This window comes from Podarcis liolepis (genome assembly GCF_965112155.1).
Source record: "Podarcis liolepis genome assembly, chromosome: 10".
NCBI lineage: Eukaryota > Metazoa > Chordata > Lepidosauria > Squamata > Lacertidae > Podarcis > Podarcis liolepis.
This window is the reverse complement of record NC_139562.1, coordinates 57892510-57904956: the sequence shown is the minus strand read 5'-3', so window position 1 is coordinate 57904956 and position 12447 is coordinate 57892510. Positions and strand designations below refer to the sequence as shown.

The 12447-nt window shown below is 45.3% G+C and overlaps 1 protein-coding gene across 16 annotated transcripts in view; it reads right to left on the bottom strand.

The window, feature by feature from the left end:
* The window catches only part of KIF21A (kinesin family member 21A), a 95576-nt gene extending 91721 nt beyond the window's left edge, over positions 1 to 3855 (bottom strand). For 8 of the 16 annotated variants that reach the window (XM_083463262.1, XM_083463266.1, XM_083463255.1 and 5 more), the window contains exon 1: positions 3154 to 3855. In XM_083463262.1, coding sequence (XP_083319388.1) covers positions 3154 to 3197 — 44 coding nt within the window. In that variant the 5' untranslated portion in view covers positions 3198 to 3855. The remainder of the gene's footprint in view (positions 1 to 3153) is intronic. The other 8 variants (XM_083463253.1, XM_083463263.1, XM_083463268.1 and 5 more) reach the window with 1 other exon arrangement.
* Positions 3856 to 12447: the final 8592 nt, after the last annotated feature.

The following is a 12447-nucleotide window of genomic DNA, read 5'->3' as shown; positions in this document are numbered from 1 at the left end:
GCCATATTCCGTCCCCCTCGCAGGGAGACATGGCTAGCTGATATTCTTATTAACTTTAAGAGAGGAGCTAAAACTTATTTTTTTAGAAAAATGTTTGGATTGCTAGAATACTCGATTAAACCTATTTGTGTTGTTTTTGCTTGAATTTTAATTGACTTTGTATTGCCTTCTATTCTATTTTTTAAAATAATAATAATCATAAACTACTGTAGTAGGTGCATTCCAAGTATGCAGATATAAGAGGTTAGCAGGGATGAGGAACATTTTTCAGCAGGGGGCCAGTCCACTGTCCCTCAGACCTTGTGGGGGGCCAGACTTTATTGGGGGGGATGAACGAATTCCTATGCCCTACAAATAAATTAATAATAATAATAATAATAATAATAATAATAAATTTTTATTTATACCCTGCCCTTCCCATTTCAAAAACCAGGCTCAGGGCAGCTGACAACAAATTTCAAACACTTTAAAGCTTAATTATAAAAGCAGCATAAAATACAGTATAAAAACATGAATAAAAATAAATTCAAAAATCAATTAGATAATCCCCAGGGCTAGCTGGCTGAATAACCCAGAGATGCATTTTAAATAAAAGGACACATTCTACTCATGTAAAAAACACTGATTCCCAGACCGTCCGTGGGCCAGATTGAGAAGGCGATCGGGCTGGATTCGGCCCACGGGCCTTAGTTTGCCTACCCATGGGTTAAAGCATAGGCAGTATCCTAGTGGCTGGATCAAATCAGATGATATACCAATGTTACAGAAGGGCATCCCATGTCACAGCTGGTGATGCTGTGCCGAAGTTGGAAGGATATTATAATTAACATTTTGACATCAATATTAAAGACTGGGCTGTAATCATTTCCACCTATGACCAATTAATTCCCTCCCCCCTACTGTAGTCATCTATCAACAGTAAGTATGGCTACTGTAAGTACAATGCAATTCACTGATTTTAAGTACAAAAACCATCAACCTATAGCAATATGAGGCATTTCCTTGATATGACTATTGCCCAGTTACAGAGCCGGTGACACCCTCCATGAGCCCTAAAGCAAATGCACGTGAATTCAGTGACAACATTAATGTGACATCACCACATCACTTTGAAGAAAACGAATCCTTGCAGTATTCACTGAGTTTCATCCTCCAGCTCACTAGGCGTTGCCTTTTCATGCACGAGAAGCGCTGCCAAACTCACTTGCAATACAAGTATTACCAAACGTCAGTAACCAAAACCTCTGCATGTTCAATATCAAGACGTCGTTTAGCCTCACGAATGCTAAATAAGTGATACGTTCTGGCAGAACAGTGAAAGCTAAATATGTTTCTTGCAGCACAATGTTCCAGCTAAAATACATCATTGCGATTAACTGATTTCATTCGTTCTTTTATACAACTCATTGTTTTTTGAACTGTATTGTTATTTCATACAGTTGAAACCCAGATAAAGGTGGGGGGTCTGTGTATTTTGTAAATGTGTTGTTACTTCTATTAGAACTTTATGAAACAGAAAGCATTTTGGGGGAAGCAATTGAATGGGTTTCACACTGTAGGATCACCCTTGTATTGGTGGGACAAAGTGATGGCTGTACAAGTTTAGGCAGAAACGATTGCTGCCATGTTTTAGCCAAGTAAATGACTAACACACTTACAATGCTCAGAATTCATCCCCCCCCCCCAAGTTTCATATACTTGGAAAGGTTAATTTCCAGGCATTTATAAACTGCTTGATATTTTTGAAACACCTCTTTGAACTGGATGTGTTAAGCCTGGATCGTCTAGTTCTCAGTTCTTGTACCTGTGTGAAGTTAAGGTTTGCTTACTGGTGCCCCTCACAGATGGCAAAGGTGTAAGAGTCTTACCAGACAACTTCAAAATCCCTGCCTCCTTCAGTTAACTATGGCACTATGGGGCACTAACCCCAAACCCTTTATTCATTCTTAGAGAGCTGCTTGATCAAACTGGACACACTACTCTCATATATGTCCTTGGGAATATTACTAGATTATTAAATGTGCCCATCTTTCCAACGAGAAAACTATTAACGTGGAAAAACTTATTTGATAATTTCCGAGGGAGGGGATGTGGCAAGTTCTCCGCAGCAGCCTAGCCAACACGCAGGTTCTATTGTAAAGGCTTCATTAATTTTTTAGTGCCGGAGGATGATGTTGCAATTTTCCATCCCTGAGCAGAAAGCACGGATGAATTCACTGGCTGGTACTTCTTTACAATTGCAACTAGCCAATCCAGTTACAGTCCTGGGCTGGCTGGCTGCAACAAAAGCCCCACAGACCCAGCGCAGCAGTCTCTGGAATGCAATTCAGCACAAGCCAAAAAAGGGACAGCTTAAAAAACAAACACACACCGCACACACTGCCCGTGCAATCGCTTAGCGTTTCAAATCCCAGGCAGGAATACATTCATCAACCACCTTTTTAAAGTCACAGACCAGGCCTAAAAGTCTGGATTCTCCTTCCTCCCCTCGTCCACACCATGCACGCGCATCAGTTTCTCGGACACAGCTTGATGCACCATTAAACACCAGAGATTAAATATGCAGCATCCGAAGGAAACCGAATTCCTCCGTGCAACAGCTGCAAGCAGAGAGAGCCTAGCTCTCGGGTCAGGCCAGCAGCTGAAGCTCGTGCAGGGAAGGCTGATCCCGCCAGCATCCCAGTCCGTCCTCGCTAACTTGGCGATCGGGCAGCAGTTTCCCAGCTCCACCTATGGCGAAGCCCCTCTCCGGGACCAGCCAAGCCCTTCCTTGAATTAACCTGGAGGCCAACGGCCTCGGTCGGACTGCTGGCCCTCGCAGCAGGCCGTTAGTTGGCGAGGCGGCGGCTCCCTGCTGCCGCCTCAGCTACCTGCCAGCCCCGCTCCAAATGCGAGGAGGGAGCGACGGGAGAGGGGCTGCCAGCAACATGTCCCCCTCTCGGACCTCCTCGGGCCTGCGTCCCAGAGCCAGACCCCCGCCACTCTTTTCCCCCTCTCTCCCAGCGCCCCCGGCCAAATCTCCCCAGCTCTATACCCCCACAAGAGATAGCAGGTAACAAAGAAAAGAGGGAGAGAGACAGGAAGGAAGGAAGGAGGAAGGAAGGAAAGAAGGGGGGTTGTCCTCGAACAAGAAGCAACACCACGACGCCTTACCTGACAGCAACCCGGACGGAGCTCTCGTCTTGGCCGGCCGACATGGCTCAGAGCTGGGAGGCGCGGCGGGCTCGGGAGAAAGAGCGTGTCATTTAATTCGAATTACGCACGGAAACCAAAGGTGAGAAGGGACGAGCGGAGGAGGCGGGAGCCGCTGTTCGGCGGGGAGGCGGCCCGAGGGAGCTGCGCGCCTCACCTCCGGCGCCTCCTCCACCTCCTCGTCTCTCCAGCCATTTTAGGTGACTGGCTGAATGAATAGGTAGCAGCCAAGCAGCAGCGGCGGCGGAGGAGAGGGCTGACACTCCGCCCACCGCGGCTCGTTGCGCTCCCGGCCCCTCGAGGCGGAGCGGCGCTGGGTTTAGCCAGCCCTCGTGCCCTCCCTCCTGGCTCCGGGCCGCTGCCCCTTCGTCAGCCCGCCTCCCCGACCAGCAGTCGCCTCGCTCTGCACCAGGCGCGCGGCTTGGCTGTCTGTCTGTCTGTCTGTCTGTCTGTCTCTCTCTGGCTGTGCCCAGGCGGCGGCAGCTTCAGCTTTTTTGCAGCCGCAATGCGTAACCAAGCCCGCCCTCCCCGCTCGCCTCAGCAGCTCGCGGGCCCATCTCGGCCGAGGGCTCCCAGGCGGAGCCGCGCACTTGCCTGCCCGCTCTAGCCGCTCGCGCGCGCTCCGCACGCAGCTGGCAGGGGAGCGAAGAGCGCGCGTTGCTTCCCCCTCAGCTGAAGCGTTTCCTCGGTCCCTGTCGTCGTTCGAGTCGTCATTGTCGCCGGACCCTACATTTTCTAAGAATAACAACTTTATTCTTTGTATCCCGTCCAACACATATGAAAACATAATAAAATGTCACACATTAAAAAACTGTCCTATACTGTACAGGGTTGCCAAAGGTTCTTTATTTCCTTGACACCTGATGGGAGGGCGTTCCACAGTGCAGGCGCCACTACTGAGAAGGCCCTCTGCCTGGTTCCCTGTAACCTCACTTCTCGCAGTGAGGGAACCGCCAGAAGGCCCTCGGTGCTGGACCTCATGTTCAAGCAGAACAATGGTAGTAGAGACACTCCTTCAGGTACAGTAGTACCTCGGGTTACATACATACGCTTCAGATTACATACGCTTCAGGTTACAGACTCTGCTAACCCAGAAATAGTACCTCGGGTTAAGAACTTTGCTTCAGGATGAGAACAGAAATCGTGTGGCAGCGGGAGGCCCCATTAGCTAAAGTGGTACCTCAGGTTAAGAACAGTTTCAGGTTAAGAACGGACCTCCGGAACAAATTAAGTACGTAACCAGAGGTACCACTGTATACTGGGTCGAGGCAGTTTAGGGCTTTCAAGGTCAGCACCAACCGACCAACACTTTGAAGTGTGCTTGGAAATGTACTGGAAGCCAATGTGAGTATTTCAGGACCGGTGTCATATGGTCCCGGCGGCTGCTCCCAGTTGCCAGTCTGGCTGCCGCATTTTGGATTAGTTGCAGTTTCTGCGTCTCCTTCAAAGGTAACCTCATGGAGAGCGCATTGCTGTAGTCCAAGCAGGAGACAACCAGAGCATGCACCACTCTGGCAAGGCAGTCCACAGGCAGGTAGGGTCTCAGCCTGCGTACCAGATGGAACTGGTAGACAGCCGCCCTGGACACGGAATTGACCTGTGCCTCCATGGACAGCTATGAGTCCAAAATGACTCCCAGTCTGCGCACCTGGTTCTTCAGGGCACAGTTACAGTACTCCACTCAGGACCAGGGAGTCCTCCACACCCACCCGCCGCCTGTCTCCCAGAAACAGTAAAGGTAAAGGTACCCCTGACCATTAGGTCCAGTCACAGACGACTCTGGGGTTGCATGCTCATCTCGCTCTATAGTCCAAGGGAGCTGGCGTTTGTCCACAGAAAGCTTCTGGATCATGTAGCCAGCATGACTAAGCCGCTTCTGGCGAAACCAGAGCAGCGCACGGAAATGCCGTTTACCTTCCCACCGGAGTGGTACCTGTTTATCTACTTGCACCTGACGTGCTTTCAAATTGCTAGGTTGGCAGGAGCTGGGACCGAACAACGGGAGTTCACCCCATCACGGGGATTCGAACCGCCGACCTGATCAACAAGCCCTAGGCTCAGTAGTTTAGACCATAGCAACACCCGTGTCACTTTCCCAGAAACAGTACTTCTGTCTAAAAGGGGAGGTGGGAGAAACCTGTCCTGAAAGCTTTTGTAACATAATTTGTATATTTAACAAGGTGTGCGCACACCTCTAATCCCACAAGCACATTTCATCTCCCCCTCAGAAACGACTGGGCCAGACATAGAACTCAGAGCCAGACATTTTGGCATCTCAGGTGAATCACAGAATGGTGCCCCTTCCCCAACAAGGAAGAAGGGGTGAGTGAAGAGCTACAGCAGGAACAAGAAGGGGGAAATGAAGATCTACGCTGAAGGGTGTTGAGCTAGATGGCACTCTGGGTCCCTTGCAGTTCTAGGATTCTCTTATCTGCATGCTGCTGCCCCTGAGGATCCTGCTGCCAGAAGCAGTCATCTCACCTTGTCTCATGGGTGGACCGGCCCTGGTAGAACTACCTGTTAAGCAGCGGTGCCTTGAGGGCAGAAGTCCAAGGCAGAATGAGCAAGTTTAACATGTTTTGATATACATGGTATATGCTCAATAAACAGATGACCTGGAAGCAATAAAAATGGCATATTGCATATATAACCAAGCAGGGTACTTCATGGTACTGGATATAAGGCTGCAAAATGGAACTTTGCACTTGTATAATGGGCATCCAGTTTTGGTTCCTTTCACCTATCTTTGTAAAGGGTCATGTTTTCCTGGCCCCCCCCCCACCAACTCAAGATGTTGTTGAACTGTTGATATAGAGGCAGATATGCAGATCAACAAGGTTAGCCATGAGACCCCAATTAGATGTTTGAGCTCACCAATTCAGCAAATCCAAAGACGTCTCTCAATATTAACTGATTCACATTGTCACTATCAATCTCAGCAAATGTCACCCACTGGACCAAATTAGTGTTACGACCCCAGAGCATAGCTGTCAACTTTTCCCTTTTCTTGTGAGGAATCCTATTCGGAATAAGGGAATTTCCCTTTTAAAAAGGGAAACCTTGACAGCTATGCCCCAGAGTTCTACAGCAAGCAAGACCCGAACTAAGGGGCTGCATCTGGCTAAGGTTTGTGACACTGAGCCTGGTGCTGGCGATCAGGTCCACTAAATCTAAAAAATCCTGGCCCAGATCTCACAACACCAGGGGGTATAGAGGCAGAACTGGGACCCACACAGGCACCTTTCCCTGGGTGTAAGAAACCAAGCACCTCCCCACGTACCTCACCATTGCACTAGAGCAGGCAGCACACTGTTGGTTTCTGTTTCCCTCACTGAGCAGCTGCTGGTAGTCACAGGACTATGTTTTCATTCCACAGTCCAGATACTGTTGGATTCCCATGGGAAAGGGAGACGGGATGTGACGTTTACTGGTTTCCTGTTTTCCTTGTTCTGTCGTTTCTTTGGAGTTGCTCTCTGCTTCTCACAGAGACAAGATGTATATTTGTATGCTCTCTGCATAGCTTAGAAATAAAGCTTAGCAATGTAGCCATACCTGCCTCATCCTTCCGTTGCGGACTCTGGGTATTTTATACTCTGCTGGGCTCAAGCCAAGATGAGCCGTATCAGCTCAGAGGACCGGAGCTGAATTTATCTAACACACACAAGGCAGAAGATCAGGAAGGACAGAAGTGTCTGTCTGCAGTCTTGAGAGTTGGCTCCTTAAGGGCTGCAGTTCTCACAAAAGGTGTGGAGCAGGACGACAGTGGTCTGGAGGCAGAGGCTCAAATGGCCTCATTCCATCACTAGCCACTGTTGGGGCAGGTTGCTCACTCTGTGGTGCTACAGCATCTGACTTTGCCCACAAACTTATTTGCTAGGACAGGACATTGATGTTGTAGACCTTTGCTGCCAGCCATGGCAGAGCTCAGTGGAGGGAATCTCAGGGGCGGTACTTGCCTGGAGCAAAGTCCATATACACAAGGTTCAGTCCAGTCCTAAGGTCAGGAATATCTCGGTTCACGTAGTCAGACGATCCAGGGTGGGTCAAGAAAGCCGAGGATCCAAGGTCACAAGCAGCAGCAAGGCCTGGCCAGGAATAATGAATGTTGTTTCCAGCAACTGGCTGAGGCTGAAAACCCTGCTTAAGAAAGCTGGAGCCAGCTGGTTCTCATCAGCAAGAAGGCTGATCAGCAGCAGGTAAAGTCACTTCGCCTTCTGCTCAGCAGGTGAAGTTGACTCCTGGCCCATGACAATTTAGGTCTCCTCCGCATAGCCAGGTAAAAAACCAACCCGAAAAGGGTTGAAGAAGTATCTACCACTCATGAACCCCAGGAGTTGCAGCATATGTTACCACCCTTCCCTAGAAGAGAAAACCTAACACTAGCTTATTTTATTTTATAAGTGACTGACTCACTGCAGTCTTTAAGGAGGTCAGAATTCTCAAACTTTGCCTTTCGGGAGCCATGATGGGCAAAACTAAATGTGATAGCCTTCAAAGTGTGAAATAACTTGTTGACATTTTCAAGAGAAATTAGGCTTCATTGCCACAAGCAATCCCCAAACCTGGTGATTAAATCTTAAATACTTAGGATATTGATGTAGGATATTGCTGCATGCATTCTGACAGGTCCTACTTGTAAAATAAATCTCCTTATGCAGTTCAATCCAGAGCAGTAGTAGGTGGACGTGTCGATGATTCAAACCTCAATAATGTTAAAACAACTTGGTGACCAAGTATATTGTGGAACACACTAATTTTCAGAATTGAGAAACTTCAGGCTTTGACCTTTGGGAAAGAACAATGCAGCGCTTAAAAGCAACGGAGAAACAGGTGTATCCTGTAGTCTTCATTAGCCATTTCTGAGCAGCAGTTTATATCATATAAATTAGTCACCCTAGTCATCATTCAATGACTCAATGTAATCCTTTTAGAGCTGATCACCACAAAACCAATGCTCGCTCCAGGATATAGTAAGAGGTAAAGTAGGCAATGCAAGGCAAATTATTTCAAGCTGGTAAAGTCTCATTTTCAACTATGTAGCATACATATATATAATCTTTAAGATGATAACAATGACAGAAATATGCTACTCAGTAACTTTTCAGCTTTAAGTGAGGATACCATGAATCCCAAGGGCATGATCATGATATTTATAAATAAAATATTTTTTAAAATGTTCCTGAGGAAATGGACTATTACTTCTTTGCATTAAAGAAAAAGTTGAATGACTGAGAATGTTTCAAAATGATACTTCCATGCTTAAATCCTGATCTAGTTCTCAATAAGTTTGAAATTTATTCCTAATCCTAGCTGTAACCACTAAACTAACAAATTACCTAAATTTACTTTGGATACTGATTCTGAAATCAGAAGGCTGTGGGGTTTTTTTTTACTACAATTCACATGGAACCGTAAAGTTACTTGTACTTTATAGACTTCTAATTAAATGATTTGAGGGTTTTGATCTATGTTTATTTATCTATAAACCTCTTCTGCATTTTTACAGCTACAGTTACCATGCCTGAGCTCAGCAGCTTTTCCTGGCATGTAAACAAAGGGGAAAGCTTCAGTTCTGATTAAAACCTGCGCATTGGGTTGTTAGCTGTTAAAGGCACAGGAGAAAGAACTCCGTTCTCTTTGGTTGGTCATATTCACAGAAGTCCACACTATCAGAGTTGCAGAACATGAATCTAAGCCGTACTATTTTAAGAAGTGTGCGCAAAGGGCGGAGACCTAATAAATAAGTGTTTGTAAAGCACTGTGAGAACTTCACACAGAAAGCGTTATGTAAGATCTGCAGTACTGAACACATTAACTTTGGCTACCAGCCTAAATGCACTTGTTCCAGCAAAGCCGTTCTGACTTAATGTATTTAGGCACTTAAGAGTTTTCTTAAGGACAATATAATACATTGTATTTGGAAAGAATGTATGCCATTATGAAACACCGTTTCTAAACTGGGGGAAGAAATTATGAAGTTTAAGGGCTCTTCTATACAGAAAGTAAATTGCACAAATTTCAAATAATCTGTTTTCACAGGCACCGCATTTGCTTATCACTTGTTGTACGCAGACCACGTATTATCTCAGGTTCAGGTGCATGCCTTTGTTTGCAGAAATATCACATTTTTAGCACTCAAAGTAAAATGTTTGATGCTGTGAAAAACGCATGTGGCAAATCTAAGAACTGGATGTGTTTGTCAGTAACATTTATGCATGACAATATCCCGGCAGCACCAGCTCCCCCCCTGGTGTAATGCAAGTAGGACTTCATATGTTAAATTGAAAAATGCCCATTTTTGCTGCAACAGAACGACCTGGCTACCCTTCTGGAACATGTTTCTGGCTATATTTCTAAACACAAATATTCTTGTGACACCGTAACAGCAACCACAGAACGGCCTGAATTAAATAGGGACCATGTCATTGGGGGAAGTGTTCAACTGAGTTTGCTCCCAGGTTAGTATGCAAAGAATACTGAGTCTCAAGAGGAGTTGAAAACGTTGGGAGCATTAAGATAAATTCAACAGTGTAAATAAGTTTTGATGGAATACTGAAGGGTTTAGTTTATGTAAAATGTGCAGGGATTTATGGTATGCAAAATGAACCATGGAAAGAGAAGGGAAGTTTAAATGAGTATTCAAAACTGCAAAACAGAAAACTTAATAAAAAAAGTGTGTGTGTGTGTGTGTGTGTGTGTGTGTATACACACCGGTAGTCTCAGGAGGAGTAATCTTAGGCCTGCAGCCACTGTGAGAGGAGGACTGCAGAAAGCACAGTGATTTGCTTTCATTACAAATAAAATGATTTTTATAAATTGCTTTCTATTTTTTAAATGCATTAAATAGTAAGAAAAAACATAGAGACAGTATTTTCCCTTGCTCAGTAAAAAAAAAAGACAAAAAAAACACCTTGGATTGTAAAGTGAACAAAGACATGCATTAGCCCCGAAGACAATTACCACAAAAAATGATGTAATTTTTGAATTGTGGTACAGGTTTCATTATATATTGTTGTGGCACACTTCAAATATACTGTGGAATAGTTTTGCAATAACCTTAGCTCTGTGTTATTTCTCATAGGAATTGGCCAGCGGCAGCTGTTACATCCATAATTTTAAAAGGCTGTAAAAAATAAGCGCCGTGCTTCTCCAGCTTTTTTCATTGCAGAATAACAGTAGTCACACCCTCTGTGATGCTTGTGCAGATATCAGTACACACCATGTTAGGGCTACACATAAACTTAACCTGGACAAGACAGGAGTCCTGTTAATGAAAAATGTTGATTCTGGGGTAGAGAGATAACATGTTTTGGACAGAGTTGCATTCTCCTTGAAGGCCAACACTTTTACTCTCCAGTAGTCCTTAGTCTTGTTTGCCAACTGGTTTTTTTCCTAGAAAGGAATTACCTCGCCAGAGTAATTCATGCTCAAATCACTAGATTGCTGTAACAATCTTTATTTGGTGCTGCCTTTGAAGCGTTATTCCAATTTATAATTGGTAAAGGTAAAGGACCCCTGGATAGTTAAGTCCAATCAAAGGTGACTATGGGGTTACAGTGCTTAACTTGCTTTTCAGGCCAAGGGAGCCGGCGTTTGTCCACAGACAGCTTTCCGGGTCATGTGGTAGCATGACTAAACCACTTCTGGCACAATGGGACACCGTGACAGAAACCAGAGTGCACAAAAACGCCATTTACCTTCCTGCCACAGTGGTACCTATTTATCTACTTGTACTGGTGTGCTTTCGAACTGCTAGGTTGTCAGGATCTGGGACAGAGCAATGGGAGCTCACCCCATTGTGGGCATTCGAACCACCAACTTTCCAACTGGCAAGCCCAAGAGACTCAGTGGATTAGACCACAGCGCCACCCACGTCCCCTACAATTGGTATACCATGCTGTTTCCTGATGGTTAACTAGGGCGAGAACATACAGCAGCAATCTAAAACAACAACTCCACTGGCTCCCTGTTGGTTTCTAGGCCCAATTCAGAATGCTGGTGTTGACCCATTCCTTGGAGGTACCCAAAAGACTGCTTCCATTCATATACACCTGCACATTACACCAGACCAGATTTATACTCAGCACCTGGGTAATGGAAGATTATACAGCAGGGGTGGAGAATCTGTTTCAGCCTGAAGGCCACATTATGTTCTGGGCAACTTTCCAGGGATAACATGCATTTCTTCCTGTCAATAATCCTGTCCTGTTAAGTCCCTCCCACCGCCTTCCTGCCCCAGTGTTGGTTTCATAACGTAGAGTTCCGCCCATGCTCATTAGTAAAATGTGCTATATTCCTCTCACTCTCTCGGTCTAATCTACCTCACAGAGTTGTTCTGTGGATAAAGTTGCAAAGGCGGTCATGAACACAGATGATCTCTTAGAAGGGTGGAATATAAATGTAACCAATAAAATAACAAATTATTCAATTCCATCAACACACAGAAATAACTACCTGAGGACCACTCTGTTAACTGTTCAATAACTGAAGCTGACCAGAATAACCTCTTTATTTCAGCTTCTCTACGGAATTGCACCATATTGATTTCTGGGTGTCCCAGCAGTTGCACAACCCAAAGTTTGCCTTGAATGTGCTCTTAACCAACACAGAGAAGTTTTTGCAAAACCCTTGCCTATACCACAAACACCTTTGTTCATCTCCACCCATTGTAGGGTGTGGTTTTTAAAAAATGGCCGGTGAATTCCATATATTTGCAGAGTGCCGGGTGATTCCAGAATGCTAGCCTTCATTAGACTAGCATATAAAATGCTAACCTGCTTCTGTACATAGAGCAATCCACTGTATCTTGTGTGATAGAGCCAGATTTCCCAATATTCTGCTGATTAAAGACAGAAACCCTCCCAGATTTAAAAAAGTCTTGCCATCAGATAAAAGTAAAAAATGTCTTTATTCCCTGTTGTTGTATTTGAAACATCTGTCTGAAATACAGCTGGGAATATCTATAGATTTTTTCAAAATCCACCTCTACCAAGATGCAAATTCTTGTCTTATACAAGGTTAGAAAACTCCCTCACAGTTTGGAATCAAATGAGATATTTTTGTTGAGGTGAGTTCAAACACTTAAATAGGTCTGGCCCTACCATTGGGCAGAATGAAGTGGAGATCTATGAACTCTAAGCCCATCTGCTGCCCTCATGAAGCCAGTGCTCTATTAAAAAGGTAAAGGTAAAGGACCCCTGACAGTTAAGTCCAGTCACAAACTACTCTGGGGTTGCGGTGCTCATTTCGTTTTAC